At 42.6% G+C, this 17,283-nt stretch overlaps 1 protein-coding gene across 1 annotated transcript in view; it reads right to left on the bottom strand.

Annotated features, from left to right (window-relative positions):
* The window catches only part of SIRT1 (sirtuin 1), a 496,870-nt gene that overhangs the window by 238,494 nt on the left and 241,093 nt on the right, over positions 1 to 17,283 (bottom strand). The window contains exon 6 of the mRNA XM_069240513.1: positions 8,603 to 8,682. Coding sequence (XP_069096614.1) covers positions 8,603 to 8,682 — 80 coding nt within the window. The remainder of the gene's footprint in view (positions 1 to 8,602; positions 8,683 to 17,283) is intronic.

Here is a 17,283-nt window from a genome sequence, read left to right as displayed (position 1 = left end):
TTCCATGGCTTCCGTGAGGAGCCAGGGTGTCATGTTCAGGCTGCCATAATCACCTTCCACCCTGGTAGGTTTGGGGGTTTGGGTGAGGCACTGCAAGATGGCCAGGTTTAAGCCGACATGTACAAATGGTGTGAATGGACTTAATCTCCTACATTCGGATGTTCTGCCACCCTAAACATGTAGTCCTAATATTCTAGCAGGAACCACATAATATAAGACACCACTATTTTGATTGGTGAATACAAAAAGCAATCTTACAGGCTGATTTTCAACATTGAAGCTACTTATCAGGCAGTGTTCATGTACCGCTTGCTACAGACAAGCATTCATTTGAAAATTGGATGGAGATACATACAAGTAAGGTTGAACGGTTAAAGACTCATTCTTTAGTGGTTTAATATAGCCTAAAAACCCGCCGTAGGGGGCTCTACCAGCTATTAAAGGCCTGCTCCCGCGTTAAATGCCCGAGCCGAAGGCGAGGGCATTTAAAAAGGGAAAGGGCCTTTAATAGCCGGTAGAGCCCGCTACGGCGGGTTCAAGGCTATTAGAACATTCTGCCACTCAGGGAAGAATGTTCTATTAAAAAAAACAAATTGCTCACGGAGCCCGAGGGGATTAAAATCCCCTCGGGCTCCGTGAGGCTTCGTTCACAACTGTTGCTGTGAACAAAGCGAACATTGGAATGTTGGCGCTGCGGGCTTTTACCGGCCAGTAAAAGCCTGCAGCACTCCATTGTTTTCAATGCAGCTGCCAACGTTCTAATAAATATACCCATTAGTCTCTATCATTATGATATAAAGGCAAAGAAAGGCTTTCTGATAACATGCAACATTATATAGCAAGAAAAAAGCTAGCACCACAACTAAGGGAAGGATTAAATTTTTGTGCAGGGGAGGCAATCATTTTAAAATATATTTAAACCACAGTAAGCTAACCTTTTTTAAGTTAAGAATAACGTGATGTAATTTTAACATGCTAAAGAGTACAGAAGAAAACACTTGTAAGGACAAACAGTCCCCTTCAACTATTCAATGGAAATAAAAGGTAATGTCAGGTTCAACCAATTACCTTATTTTCTGTGTAAGAAAAATAAGGTATCTGCACCTTGTTAGCTCAATTTGAAAGATCAATACAAGGCAGGTATTTCATAATTAATTTCAGTTTACTTCTGTTGGTGAATACTCTTTAAAAGCGCTGTAACAGAGAATTTCAAACAACTGCTACAGAAGAGAAAATCCCCTCATTTTTTTGCAACTGTAACTATTGCACTCTTATTCATGTATCATTACTAATTGAAGCACTGACCTTTCTCGCTGTCTTATACGTCTATAAAGCAATGTTGGTATTCTATTTTTCTGTCATTACACTGTGCCCCCTATTTATGTTTCATTCGCCTCATTTTTTACTTATACGCCCACTTTTCTGTCCCTCCTTTCTCTTACTCCCATTCTTCACTCCCTACATCCATATCCTTGTTACTTTTTATTGGTAAAAAAGTGAGTACACACAGATACTTACACATACAATAAAATGTGTTAACAGCTTAAAACAAGCATTTGCAATGCAATGGATCTCACATTTGCTCAAGTTAGATCTATTAGTGTTGTAAATTCCTAACTGAACTTTTATCACATAAATTGAAAATGAAAAGTAAAACACTTGACATAAGTGAACCGATTCAACGAGACATGGCTGCCAGAAGCACTAGAGCGAAGGAGACATACAAAAGTAAAATGAAGCTTGCGCAAACGTATCAGCAAACATGCAATTATCAATGTAATAGGGTTGATGGCCAAGGCAGTAGCCAAACTGCCCCAAGGAGGGACAAACAAAGCATTTACCAATGATCAAGTATTTTTGATGGGCAAGCCCATGAACGAGTGATAGTGATAGGTGTGCGTGCTTAAACGCCCACATAGATACCAACACATCAGAAAAGAGCACAACCTAAAAATCGGAGTGTCCTGGCAAATCCGGGACTCTTGGTCACCAAACTCTCTGGGGTGCTGGTAATTTGGCCCCAGACCAGATGAGGCAGGACGCCAGTGCTGCTGACCTGCCCGGGAAACGTCCTCAGTTGTGCACCCGGAGGGGCTGATATGAGGTGCAAGAAGGATCCAACCAGTCACACTGAAGATAGCCCAGACAGATAACTGAATGGGTTGCGTCCATGCTGCAAAGATCGGCCACAAGTTCAAATGCTGTCAGGGCAGAGCCATCTCTCGGTTTGATCCATCCGAAGTCGATCACATGGGTACCATCGACACTGGTGATGAAGCAGGTGAAACCAAAAATTCGGTTCACTCTTTGTTAGGGTGACCAGAATTTTAAGGCCAAAAACTGGGACATTTCACAAAAAATAAAAGAGCTACAAATTTACTTCAACTGAGCACACAGAATGACAGCGCTCATCAGCACAGAATTACAGAAGAGGCAGTAAGAACACAAATTAAATGTAATTTTTAAAGCCAGTATAATGCAGTTTAATTAAATTGCTTTGGAAAACAAAACAAATCACCTCCCACAGTTTTCAGCCGCCTCTCTAAAAACCGGACATGAGCTAAATTTCCTAAAATCTGCTGGAACAACTGGTGAAAAACAGACTGTCTGGGCAGATCCGGGATGCCTGATCATCTTACACTTTGTGCAGAATCAGACAGCGGAGATTAGCATGTACGAGTTACATACATCAGCTGGTGTGCAGTGACCTGCCCCCTATGGACCCCTTTGTTGCCGATCACTATAAGCCTGTTGTATGCATTCGATTTGCACTTTTTCATATCTGCATATAGCGCTTCATGTCCCCGATGAGGTGCCATAGTGCTTGAAGTGGAACGATAGCACACTAATCCACGCATTTTGGACCATAACTGGAAAGCGGAATGGTATTTATTGCAGAGTAAACTTTTCCCAATATGTATCTGGAAGAACACTGATATTCGAATAGTAAAACTGGATTTCCAGTGCCCGCTGAGTTTGACAGTGCAGCCTGCAGATTACGTTAATGACGCACAGTGTTCTTAAGGCTGCCTTCCTGAGAGGGTCGTGTGGAGGGAGGGAGGGCTGCCTCTCAGAATTCACGGCTGTGCCGCAGGAGTGGGAGTCAGTGCCAATGTGTGATGGGGTGCCAGTGTGGCAGCGAGGGAGGCAGTGTACTACTGTGGGGGACAGCTCCAGTGCGTGAGCGACAAGGATGTAGATAGGAGGGAGGTGTCACACACCCCTCTAATTGAATTACCAGATAATTAGTTGGGTACAGGTGCTTTCAGTCGGGTATGTTAAGGTGTCTGTCAGATTTCACCAGAGATTTTTGACACACACTGTATGTCAGTGTCAGAAAGTATTCAAAAATTGATTTATTTAAACAAAAACTTCTGTTTTCTCTAATTTAGTAACCTTGTCAGTCTGCAATTCTCTGCTTTCCCACTAGACCTTAAGCCCCTCTCATGTGCCTTCCTTATTGTATGATATATTTATTATTAAATGCCAGTTTGATTGTTAAATATCAGAACCTCGCACCTCTACTCCCCAATCTCAATGACCAAGGTACACCCCTGGTGCAGGGGCAGCACCACTGCGGCAGTGTGGGAGACATCGCCAGCACGTGATGGGTGGCAGCGCCTGTGTCGGTATCAATGCTAGGGTGCGATGGGATGAAGCGCCTGTGTCAGTATCAGCGCCAGGGTGTGATGGGAGGCAGCGCCAGGAATGGTGCCAGCATGTGATGGGAAGAAGCGCCAGTGTGGGTACCAGCATCAGGGTGTGATGGGAGGCACACCAGAGTGTGATGGGAGGCAGCAGACACTCATGGCCAACGGTGCCGAGGCGATCAACACTCTACCTCTTGCTGCTTCAGGAGGTGACAAAGCCCCAGAATGAGGACACTGCTGCTGTGGGAAGTCCCTGCAGAGGGCTACTGTTCACAGCAGAAACCTCTTGTTTTTTCCAGCATGTTTATTCGTGCAAGTGTGACCATGGTCTCTGTGCTAAGGGCTTTTATTGCGCAGGCAGACATGCTAATAGACCCAACTCGGGCAGGAGACTCCTGATTTTTGGAGCAAAAAGGAATACATTTTCGCCGTTCCAGCTGCAATACAAGTCAATGTGTGAAATACATTTTCCTGATCAGCGTTTTTAAAATCTCCCACTTTCCTCTTCTAAAATGTTGGCAGGTAAGGACAACAAAGTGCTTGCTCTGCGTCATCAATGCTGTGAGTTCGGGGGAGATTATAAAACGGGATGCAGAGCCTGTGTTCAGTTTTACGGTAGCAGGTATGAAGAAACCCACTCCCAGTCAGGGTTTGTGCACTCACCATGTCCCTTTAAGTTCAGCGTAAAAAGAACTGCCCGTTCACCCGTGTCAAGCGGTAACAATTTCAGAGACTGATTCTGCACTTTACCCCCAATTTAAGTGGCAGAACTACAAATCAAACGCAGACCCAATGCTATGCACCAGTGTTATTACTCAAGTGTTTTTGCCTCGATTTACTGCGACGCTATGAATGAGGTCATTGGAGCAGAGGCCACTGACAGTAATCTTTCACACAGAACACACAGCTTTAGCATTTATTTTTTAATTTTTAAACTGTTCTGCTTGTCTCTTTTCATGTTATTTAGAGCACACAGCCCTTGCCCATAGACATCACTTTGCACCATTGGAGTCTCTCAAGCAGTCAATTTATTATGCGAGTTCTGTGGCTTGCAGTCTTGTATTTACAATTAGGAAAATAAAAGCTACAAGGGTTAGAATAGAACAGTAACATAATACGGGGAGAGGACATGGTGCTGATGCTTGACACAGAACTAGGGCCGCCAACTTTCCACTATCAGTCTGCAGGACACTGTGCCCAGGAGGCCTCAAAACGTGTTTACTGTGGAGCTAGTGAACTAGGAGTCGCTGGGTGCAGTTTCATTCCATAATCCCATACTCTGAATTAAGCCATATTAAACATATAACTTTAAATGAGGGGGATTGCTATTTATATGGTTTTTGAGCTCCTATCCTTTTGCCACCTCCTGCAGTCAGCCTTGGCTGGTTGCTGGTGCCGTTTTTGAGAGTCAAGTTTACAACAAGCATTTTTGCCTTGCATTTGAATAAACCTCTAAGTTAGCAGTGCAGCATTAGAAGATTTATGGCCTCAATAAAGGAGGTAAGCAATGCCCTGTGTGCGAGGTCATGAGTGGTGGGGGGAGAAAGAGAAAAAGAGAGGATGCAAGGGCTTAAGGTGTTTATTTAGTAAAATAAGCTTATCTGAGGAGCCGTGGAAAGAACAGAATGAAGCAATAATACATAGGCAGCTACCAGCCTAAAACATACACAGTGAAAGGGGACCCCAAAGAAATGTAAAAATAAATAAATAGTACGTCACAGCAACAGATAAGGAAACCAAAGTGGAAAAAATTCAGTAATTGGTCACTTCTGAAGGAGGAAAAGACAGAACTTAGCACTAGCGAGCAAAGAATTTTTAAAGTACACTGCAACCAACATATGAAATCACTTCATTCCACAGTAAGTATACACCAGGTCAAACCTGTACGCTCAAACTAAAAATAAAACTTTAAAAAAAATATACAGTCTATATACTGTGTATATATATATATATTTTTTTTTAAAACAGCAGCGTCAAAAATTACAAAGTTGTGAGCATGGACAGAAAAAAAAGTTTAAATCTAGGAAAGGACATTAACAGATTTTAAAACTACTATTTTAGTGTTCATTAGATCATTGCATTTTACATTTTGATGCCCCAGCCTAGAAATATATTAAGACACCTTTTAACTAGCTGCAATATAATACTACATTTTCCCACGAGTGGTGGCATCTTTATACAGTTATAATCAAAAACTACTCTAACAATGTGTTTTAAGCAGGTTTTCATTTGTGAAAAAAATGGTAAATTGTGCAATTAATTCAATTACAAGTTTATTCGGATTCAGAAAATCAATAATCATAAAACATTTCTCCTAAATACACAATAAAAAAATAAAAAAGATCTTACAAAAAGGTAGAATACTGTAAACATAGCAGCAGTTTAACCTAAACACATTTTGTAGGCAGCTAAATTGGAGGCCAGGAAGTATTCATCCAGTATGATAAAAGCAATGAAACTGGCACGTAGTAATAATAGGGAGTCCATACTGGAAATAAGAGCACCTAAGGAGCGGGAGGATAGACCTATTTGCATCATGACATACACTTCTAATCAAGTGAGCAAGATTATTACTCAAAACTGGCCCATCCTCAACAGTGGGTCACTAAATTTTCTGAAACCCATGTTCTCATACAGAAAAGGTCAGAGCTTAAGGGACATACTAGTGCATACACAACCTCGTAGGCAGACTATAGATAGAGCGACCATAACAAGCAACCTACCACAGGTGGCAGGTCACCACGTTTGTGGAGGATGTTGCCTGAACCACCTTACTAAAACCATGACAAGGGTAACTTTCAACAATACCACATAAGAATTAAGAGGTTTCACCAACTGCAAAACACAATAAGTGGTATATTTAATAATATGCCCCTGCAACCTCCATTAGATCGGCATGACCACTAGAAATCAAGACAAGAATCCGTGAACTTCGGAGCAACCTAAGATGCAGATGGGCCACCACTAAGATGTCAGCCAACTTCACTGAAAAGGGACATACAGTACACGATTATCAGTGGGTTGTTCTGGAGCACCTAAAAGAAGGGTCTAACTGCAAATCCAAACTGTACACCAAGGAAAAATGAAAAGTCTTTAAGTTACAAACTAATGTAATGGGGATGAATGAGTACATTCCTTGGGGCCATGTGAAACCATGATGAAGAGGTGAGCCTCTGTCTGCATTCCACCCCTTTACAATTTTTGATATTACACATAGCTGTAGGCATGTTCCACAACAATGGAGAAACAATGCCTTTACTATGGAATATACTCTGCAGGCCTCTTTTTCACCTGTGCTTATTCTGTTCTATAAGCCCCGATAAAGTAATAGTGACCAATGATCCATCCACTATATCCATTAACCAATAACTCCGCTGTGCACAGACCTATATCCCACAGGTTTAATTTACCCCTGAATCAGATTTTGTTCAGAGCCTCTGCTCCGCCCTTTTCTTTCTTTTTATTCTTCCACCCCGGTTTCTGCCCCCTTTTTGACCCCCCACCCACCCTCTCTATTTTTTGAGGGTGTAGCTTATTTTAAAGCTCACCAGGGACCAGCTGTATTCTTGCCAGGCAATCCAATTAGCTGGCTCAATTTAGGAGGGGTCCTCAATGGAACATAACTTATGTTCCATCTGGGGTCGCAATCTCTGTATGGTTAGTCTAGTTGTTACGTGTTCAAAAGAGGACGTGTAATTGTCTCTAGATAGCACGCACTCGGTCTTCAAAAATGAGCTGCATTCACCGAGGCTGATCACATATGGACCTTGGGCAGGAGAAAGACAGGTTAATTAACCGGAGTGACGCTTTGGAGTAGTAAGTACCATTCTGGTTTAAGCAGCAGGGGGGACGAATACGCTTTTACCATGGTGTTTTACAGTGAGATATAGCTTAACTTTTATGTTTATCCTCAGAGTGTGACTACAAGCGCACAACCCTGACCAGAGAATCCATGACATATGATCCTATTCTTTAATACGTTTGTGGTGTGCTTTTATGTGTTGTATGTTGTTTCCTGTGTTGTGTGTGAGTGTGCAGGCATCACTGTGTGCTTCTAATTACCAATTATTAATACTGAAGATAGTATTTAGGTTTGTCTCACATTTTATGGGTGTTATATTATTAAATTAGGCACAAAATGTATATGCAATTATGAATACTGAACGTCCACGATAATAAGGTGTAGCATGGTTATATATTAACACAATAGGGATGTGTATTAGCACATTCCCCATAGAGGGAGTGGTATCAGGGAGACACTCTTGGTCCTGACAAAAAGCAGAGGGGTAGGCTTGAAACATGTAGACCACACCATTAGGAAGGCAGGTTCAATAAACATCATTTCACCCCCGGCCCTTCTTATCACCCCATTTTTAACCATACCACCACTAGGGAATTTATTAAAATATTAGTTTACCTGGGAGGCGTTTTTTTAAAATCCTTTTTATGACCCCCCCCCCCCACTCCTATTACACACTATCATAGTGGTTCATATATGAAGTGCTCCCACGTCATCAGTTAGTCACAGTAAACCTTGTTCTGCAGTGGACTCGATGAAGCATGCCACACCAAGGGATAATCCTGGTGGTGAGTATTTGCTAAGGAAACTAATCAGTTTCCTAGACCGATTTTCTGGAGGATTAACCCTTTAGATAAGTGCTGGACTTTCGTTTGGCTTAAAATACTTGATCATATAGGAGGGTAAGCCCCTGCAACTATCCTGCTCACTCCCCCTTAGTGCATTTTACAACTGCAATGTGACAGTTTTAATAAACTACATTTTTCAGTCAGAAAATCTTTACAAAATAGATCCTATGGAAGAAAAACATATCAAGACCATACAACAGAAACACTGTAAACCACTAAATATTGTAAATGTAGGTCTTCTTAGTCAGACCAATGAAGCATTATTGTACTGTGCTGTACATTGTGTAACCAAAAGAATAGATTACCTGGTTAAAAATATCTCCTCTGACTGCCTCACTGTCAACCTTGTATCTGCATATTAAACAAGAAGCCGATGCAAAAGAACCTGAAAAGAATCACATATGTATTAACAGGATTGTTTGCTTAGTTCAGTACATTCAATTCATACGAATCAAGGCCCTGGTATATAATGATGCTTAGAATATATGACTTTATTTAACCCTGTGTTTAATGATCAAATCATATGTGAAGAGCTTAATGCTTTACTTAAAGCAAGAGATTCACCAACACCAAGCCTGCCGAATCAATCTTTTAGAGACATCAATTTATCTGGAAATTAGTAGCCGTTGAGTCATCATATAGTGGTGTAATAGTTCCTCCAATACAACAGGCAAGGATTTGTAGGGCTCAATCGGACAGGTCAGTAGGCACTAGCTTATTTGAAAGAAGATGGGGTTTGGTGTATCAAACACTCAATCTCAGAATTGTTTGAGTCGAACCTGGTTTCTCTCTTCTTTGGGTTCCCTCTCAGACTTTGCCCCTCATCTCAATGGTTATCATATTTGTCAATAGCCCAACTGGGAAAACATTGCTGCCTGAACAGCATTAAATTTCATACTGAAGTGCCATAGATTAAACTACAAAAGGCTCTAACCAGTTACTTGGAAGGAGAGGGAGATTAGTTTGGAATGGAGGAAGATCTCATTGATGAAGCACTATAAACATCTTGACCTCTCCCTTACAGGCTGTGTAAGTAAATGCCTCCTTGGCATGGTTACCCCCTGACTTTTTGCCTTTGCTGATGCTATGTTTTGATTTGAAAGTGTGCTGAGGCCTGCTAACCAGGCCCCAGCACCAGTGTTCTTTCCCTAACCTGTACTTTTGTTTTACACAATTGGCACACCCTGACATCCAGGTAAGTCCCTTGTAACTGGTAGCCCTGATGCCAGGGAAGGTCTCTAAGGGCTGCAGCATATCTTATGCCACCCTGGGGACCCCTCACTCAGCACAGACACACTGCTTGCCAGCTTGTGTGTGCTGGTGAGGACAAAACGAGTAAGTCGACATGGCACTCCCCTCAGGGTGCCATGCCAACCTCACACTGCCTATGCAGTATAGATAAGTCACCCCTCCAGCAGGCCTTACAGCCCTAAGGCAGGGTGCACTATACCATAGGTGAGGGCACCAGTGCATGAGCACTGTGCCCCTACAGTGTCTAAGCAAAACCTTAGACATTGTAAGTGCAGGGTAGCCATAAGAGTATATGGTCTGGGAGTCTGTCAAACACGAACTCCACAGCACCATAATGGCTACACTGAAAACTGGGAAGTTTGGTATCAAACTTCTCAGCACAATAAATGCACACTGATGCCAGTGTACATTTTATTGTGAAATACACCCCAGAGGGCACCTTAGAGGTGCCCCCTGAAACCTTAACCAACTACCCGTGTAGGCTGACTGGTTTTAGCAGCCTGCCACACTCGAGACATGTTGCTGGCCCCATGGGGAGAGTGCCTTTGTCACTCGGAGGCCAGTAACAAAGCCTACACTGGGTGGAGATGCTATCACCTCCCCCAGGCAGGAGCTGTAACACCTGGCGGTGAGCCTCAAAGGCTCACCCCCTTTGTTCCAGCACCACAGGGCACTCCAGCTAGTGGAGTTGCCCGCCCCCTCTGGTCACGGCCCCACTTTTGGCGGCAAGGCTGGAGGAAATAATGAGAACAAGGAGGAGTCACTGGCCAGTCAGGACAGCCCCTAAGGTGTCCTGAGCTGAAGTGACTAACTTTTAGAAATCCTCCATCTTGCAGATGGAGGATTTCCCCAATAGGGATAGGAATGTGACCCCCTCCCCTTGGGAGGAGGCACAAAGAGGGTGTACCTACCCTCAAGGCTAGTAGCCATTGGCTACTAACCCCCCAGACCTAAACACGCCCTTAAATTTAGTATTTAAGGGCTTCCCTGAACCTAAGAATTGAGATTCCTGCAACTTACAGAAGAAGAGGACTGCTGAGCTGAAAACCCCTGCAGAGAAGAAGAAGACACCAACTGCTTTGGCCCCAGACCTACCGGCCTGTCTCCCTCCTTCCGAAGAAACCTGCTCCAGCAACGCTTTCCCTGGGACCAGCGACCTCTGAATCCTCAGAGGACTGCCCTGCTTCCAAGAGACCAAGAAACTCCCGAGAACAGCGGCTCTGTTCAACAAAGACTGCAACTTTGTATCCAGAGGAGCAGATTTAAAGACCCCTGCAATCCCCGCAAGAAGCGTGAGACTTGCAACACTGCACCCGGCGACCCCGACTCGAATGCTGAAGAAACACCTCAGGGAGGACCCTCCGGCGACTCAGAGACCGTGAGTAACCAAAGTTGTCCCCCCTGAGCCCCCACAGCGACGCCTGCAGAGGGAATCCCGAGGCTCCCCCTGACCGCGACTGCCTGACTCTGAAATCCCGATGCCTGGAAAAGACCCTGCACCCGCAGCCCCCAGGACCTGAAGGATCGGAACTCCAGTGCAGGAGTGACCCCCAGGAGGCCCTCTCCCTTGCCCAGGTGGTGGCTACCCCGAGGAGCCCCCCCCTTGCCTGCCTGCACCGCTGAAGAGACCCCTTGGTCTCCCATTGACTCCCATTGGAAACCCGACGCTTGTTTGCACACTGCACCCGGCCGCCCCCGCGCTGCTGAGGGTGTACTTTTTGTGTGGATTTGTGACCCCCCCAGTGCCTTACAAAACCCCCTGGTTTGCCCTCCGAAGACGCGGATACTTACCTGCTGGCAGACCGGAACCGGGGCACCTCCTTCTCTTCATTGAAGCCTATGCGTTTTGGGCACCACTTTGAAGTCTGCACCTGACCGGCCCTGAGCTGCTGGTGTGGTGACTTTGGGGTTGCTCTGAACCCCCAATGGTGGGCTACCTTGGACCCCATTCTTAACCCCGTAGGTGGTTTACTTACCTGCAAAAACTAACATTACTTTACCTCCCCCAGGAACTGTGAACATTGCACTGTGTCCACTTTTAAAACAGCTAAATGTGTTTTATGTAAAAAGTATATATGCTATTGTGATTATTCAAAGTTCCTAAAGTACGTACCTGCAATACCTTTCAAATGAGATATTACATGTAGAATTTGAACCTGTGGTTCTTAAAATAAACTAAGAAAATATATTTTTCTATAACAAAAACCTATTGGCCTGGAATTGTCTCTGAGTGTGTGTTCCTCATTTATTGCCTGTGTGTATGTACAACAAATGCTTAACACTACTCCTTTGATAAGCCTACTGCTCGACCACACTACCACAAAATAGAGCATTAGTATTATCTCTTTTTGCCACTATCTTACCTCTAAGGGGAAACCCTTGGATTCTGTGCATACTATTCCTTACTTTGAAATAGTGCATACAGAGCCAACTTCCTACAGGCTGATTGTAAGACAATGAATTATTTGGGTTGGGTGGCTACCCACCTCAAGGAAAACAGAGAAATCAAATCCACTGTCCGGGGGAACCCTCTAAGTCACTAAAATAACCTGAGCTTAACCCCTTACTAGCTGTGGTACAGAGTAGGCTAGCTTTTCCAAGGACAATGTGTAAAGTATTTATGTAGTAGCAAAATAGTAATAAAGTTGAAGTGCAAAACAATAAAAATCCCAAACTGAATGCGGAAAATAAAGTAACATGTAATAAATAAAGTTACAAAATCCCAATAAAGGGAACTGGATTCAGGAATTCATAAAGTTTCAAGTAGAAATAGCGCCAAAAAGCACAAAGCTCCATTGACAGTCAATAGTTGTGATAGACTTGGACCAAGGCACAATCCGAGCTGACAGTGATGGATCGCGGGTCAGGTACACCTGCCAGTTTCGTCCTAGTCAAAGATATTATCTTCTGACTTACTCCTGGAAGTGTCAATCCACCACAGGAGTACAAAGGCTCACAGGTTTATTCAGATTAGTTTTGACCGCATCTGAGATAATACAATGTAATACATACACTCACAAACACAAAACAATGCCATGCAATCCTACACAGAGAGAGAGAGGGGGAAAAAAACCACAAAACAGAATATTACATTTTGAAACACTGGTAAAAAATAAAATAAAAATGAACACCTTAAAAATTTGTTTTTGTTTTTTTAAATGTTGTGGAGATATATTGATAGTGGAATCAATTAATGGAGCAAATAATAATAAAAAAATAAAAAAAACACATTGGAGCCCCGCTGGACACAATTAACACGTGGAACATATTCTGGGTTCCCACTTGAAAAGAATACAAATCTTAGCATCAGTAGAGTTTCTCCTCCTCCTCAAGTTATTAAGCAGGAGATTTCTCATGCAGAGAATCGTAATTAAACATCTAACCTTGAGAGAGATTTGAAAACAAGGTAAGATTGGGACTGGCTGTAGAAAATGTTAGCAGTGAACCTCCTCTGAAAAACGTAATTAAACAGTCTCAGTTTTGAGAAATAATGTAAGATGTCCTGGGGCCATGATCTAAGCAGATCAATGTTACAAAGAAAGGGCACCTGGCCCATTTTTTAGCTTATAGTAAAGATCATGAAATCAACCGAATAACCTGTCCAAAAATGTACCAAGGTGTGTCCTAAAGGGGAGGTGAATGGAGGAGCCTCTGGCCCAAACAAATCAAACTAGCGAGAGCTTGAATGTACATGCTAGAGGAGTGATAAACTAGAGCCCGGAGGGCCGTATGTGGCTCTCCTGACCTTTATTTACGCATCCTAATCAACAGCAACACCGGGCAACTGTTCACTCAACTCCGCACGAACTTAAAAAAAGAGAAAACAACAGACAAGTCTTTATTCAAAGGTTAATTGAAGTTGAAAAAAGGAAGTATCTAGGGTGTCCTGCACCATTTAGGGAACCCTTCATTTTCAAAGCCATATTGCAGTATAAGTGTAAAAAAATGATTAGGTCTATTCAGAATTCAAAAGATGTATTTCATTGACATGCAGAACTATTTCACTTTAATAGATCGTATATCAGTGCATTCAGAAGTGTGTATATATATATATATATATATATATATATATATATATATATATATATATACATACATACATACACACACGGATGGAAAATGTCACTTACCCAGTGTACATCTGTTCGTGGCATGTTCTGCTGCAGATTCACATGATGTGCATACATCTGCCATCTAGTGTTGGGCTCTGAGTGTTACAAGTTGCTTTTCTTTGAATAAGTGTTTGAGTCACGGGATCGAGTGACTCCTCTTCGGCTCCATTGCGCATGGGCATTGACTCCATGTTAGATTGTTTTCCCGCAGAGGGTAAGGTAGGTAAAGAAAAGAGATGTCCATGCTAGTGGAATGGTAAAAAAATATATATATATATATATATATATACATACATACACACACACGTACAAGTGTTAAACTTAAACGACTACAGGCCTCTGGGGAGGTGGGAGGGTGCATGTGAATCTGCAGCGTAACATGCCACCAACAGCTGTACACTGGGTTAGTGACATTTTCCACTTGATGGCATGTGTAGCTGCAGATACACATGCTATGCATAGACTACAAAGCAGTTATTCCTCCTATAAAAGCGGTGGTTAGCCTGTAGGAGTTGAAGTTGTTTGAAATAATGTACAGCTTGACCTACTGTGGCTTGCTGTGTTGCTAAAACATCCACACAATAGTGTTTAGTAAATGTATGTGGTGTTTACCAAGTAGTTGCCTTACATATTTCAGCCATTGGTATATTTACTAAGAAGGCCATTGTAGCACCTTTCTTCCTTGTGAAAAGTGTGCTTTAGGAGCAACTAAGTTGTCTTTTAGCTTTAAGGTAACATGTTTGGATGCATCTTACTATCCATCTTGCTAAACCTTGTTTTGAAATGGGGTTACCAGTATGAGGTTTTTGAAAAGCTACAAATCGCTGTTTAGTTTTCCTGAAAAGTTTTGTTGTATCTATGTAGTACATTAGAGCTCTTTTAATGTCTAATGTATGTATAGCTCTTTCTGCCACAGAACCTGACTGTAGGAAGAAGACTGGTAGTTCCACTGTGATTGATATGAAAGGTGATACTACTTTAGGAAGAAATTTAGGGTTAGTTCATAGTACGACTGTTTGTGTACTTGTATGAACAATCCTTCAATAGAAAGCTTGAATTTCACTAACTCTTCGCAATTATCTAAGTAATTGTGACTAGGAAGGCAGCCTTCCATGTTAAAAATTGTATTTGACAAGAGTGCATAGGTTCAAATGGTGGACCCATAAGTCGCATAAGCACTATGTTTAAATTCCACGAAGGAACTGGAGGCGTTCTGGGTGGAATGATGCATTTTAAGCCTTCCATGAATGGTTTGAGAACAGGTACTCTAAAAAAAAAAAAGAGCTGTGCTGTATATTTTGCAAATATGCAGAAATTGCAGTGAGGTGTATTTTTATGGAAGAGAATGCTAGATTTGATTTTTGCAAACGAAGCAAATAGCATACAATATCTTGTATTGATGCGGAAAGGGGGAAATTTGTTTAGACTGACAGTAATATACAAATCTTTTCCATTTGTTGGCATAGCACTGTCTGGTAGTGGGTTTTCTTGCTTTCTTAATTACTTCCATACATACAGTTGGTAATTGTAAATACCCAAATTTTATGATTTCAGGAGCCAAATCGCTAGGTTGAGTGTGTTGGGATTTGGGTAGCTGATCTGCCCTTTGTATTGTTTCAACAGATCTGGTCTGTTTGGGAGTTTGGAATGTGATACTACTGACCGGTTTAGTAGTGTTGTGTACCACGGTTGATGGGCCCACGTTGGCACTATGAGTATCAGATTGAGCGTGTTTTGACGCAATTTGTTGACTAGAAATGGAATGAGCAGGAGAGGGGGAAAAGGGTAAGCAAATATCCCTGTCCAATTAATCCATAGAGCATTGCCCTTGAATAGGGGATGTGGGTATCTGGATGCGAAGTTTTGGCATTTTGCGTTTTTGCTGGTGGCGAATAGATCTATGTCTGGTGTTCCCCATTGTTGCAAATATTTTTGAAGTATGTGAGGGTGAATCTCCCACTCGTGTGTCTGTTGATTTCTGCTGAGAACATCCGTTAGCTGGTTGTGTATCTCGGGAATGTATTGTGCTACCAGGTGAAATTGATTGTGAATTGCCCATTTCCAAATTTTTTGAGTTAGGAGGGAGAGTTGGGACGAATGTGTCCCTCCTTGTTTTTTTAGGTAATACATGGTGGTCATGTCTGTTTTGATCAGGACATTCTTGTGAATAAGGAGAGACTGAAAAGCTTTGAGTGCTAGGAAGACAGCTAACAACTTTAAGTGATTTATGTGTAGCTGTTTGTGTTTGTCCTTGGATGTGATTGTTGAGGTGAGCTCCCCAGCCAATCATTGATGCATCTGTTATAACTATGGTGTGAGGAACAGGGTCTTGAAACGGCCGCCCTTTGTTTAGATTTGTGGAACTACACCACTGAAGGGACATGTATGTTTGGCGGTCTATCAACACTAGATCTTGAAGTTGACCCTGTGCTTGTGACCATTGTTGTGCAAGGCACTGTTGCAAGGGCCGCATGTTTAGTCTTGCATATGGAACAATTGCAATGCATGATGCCATCATACCTAATAGTCTCATGACAAATTTGACAGTGTATTGTTGACCTGTCTGTATTTGGGCTAATATATTGTGGAATGCTGGTATTCTCTGCGTATTTGGACTTGCAAGCAATTTTAGTATTTAGTATTGCCCCTAAATACTGTTGCATTTGCACAGGGTGTAGTTGTGAGTTTTGGGAGTTTATTGAGAACCCAGGCGTGCGCATGTTTTGTATTATGTAATGCATATGGTTTTGACACTGCGTATGACTGTTTGATTTTATTAGCCAATCGTCTACATATGAAAAGACGTGTATGTGTTGTCTTCTTAGTTAAGCTGCGACTACCGCTAGGCACTTTGTGAATACCCTTGGAGCTGTTGTTATTCCAAGGGGTAACACTTTGAACTGATAGTGCTTTCCTTGAATGAAAGACCGGAGATATTTTCTGTGCGCAGGATGGATGGGTATGTGAAAATACGCATCTTTGAGGTCTAATGTTGCCATGAAATCGTGTTGCTTAAGTAGTGGGATAACATCCTGTAGTGTTACCATATGAAAGTGTGCTGACAGAATGAAAAGATTGAGGGTTCTGAGATCTAATATTGGCCTTAAGTTGCCATCCTTTTTGGGAATGAGGAACTACAGGGTGTAAACTCCAGTTCCTACTTGACTTTGTGGCATGGGTTGGTGGAGTTTGTATCAATTCTAAGCAATAGCCATTGCAGATAATTGATAATACCCAGTTGTCTGTGGTAATGTTTAGCCAATTGCTGTGGAACTTTCGCAGTCTTTCTCCCCCCCCCCCCCCCCCAGGGGAGGTGTGAATTGGAAAGGAATGATACAAGTCACTGTTTACCTTGTGAGGCTTGTTTTGATGTCTGATATTTTCCCCTGCCTCTGGGGTACTGGCCTCTATAACCTCTGCTACGACCTCTTTGATATTGAGGTTAGTAGGGTGATTTTGGCTGTGATGTGGATGGCTCTGTACTCTGGGGCCTAAATCCACCTCTAAACTGTGGTTTCCGAAAGGATCCCCTGTACTGTGTGGTGTATAGCGCACCCATGGCCTTTGGGGTGTCTGAGTCTTTTACGCAATTTTATCAATTGCAGTGTCCACCTCTGTCCCGA

The sequence above is a fragment of the Pleurodeles waltl genome, chromosome 6 (assembly GCF_031143425.1).
Source record: "Pleurodeles waltl isolate 20211129_DDA chromosome 6, aPleWal1.hap1.20221129, whole genome shotgun sequence".
Classification (NCBI taxonomy): domain Eukaryota; kingdom Metazoa; phylum Chordata; class Amphibia; order Caudata; family Salamandridae; genus Pleurodeles; species Pleurodeles waltl.
This window is presented reverse-complemented; position numbering and strand designations above follow the sequence as displayed.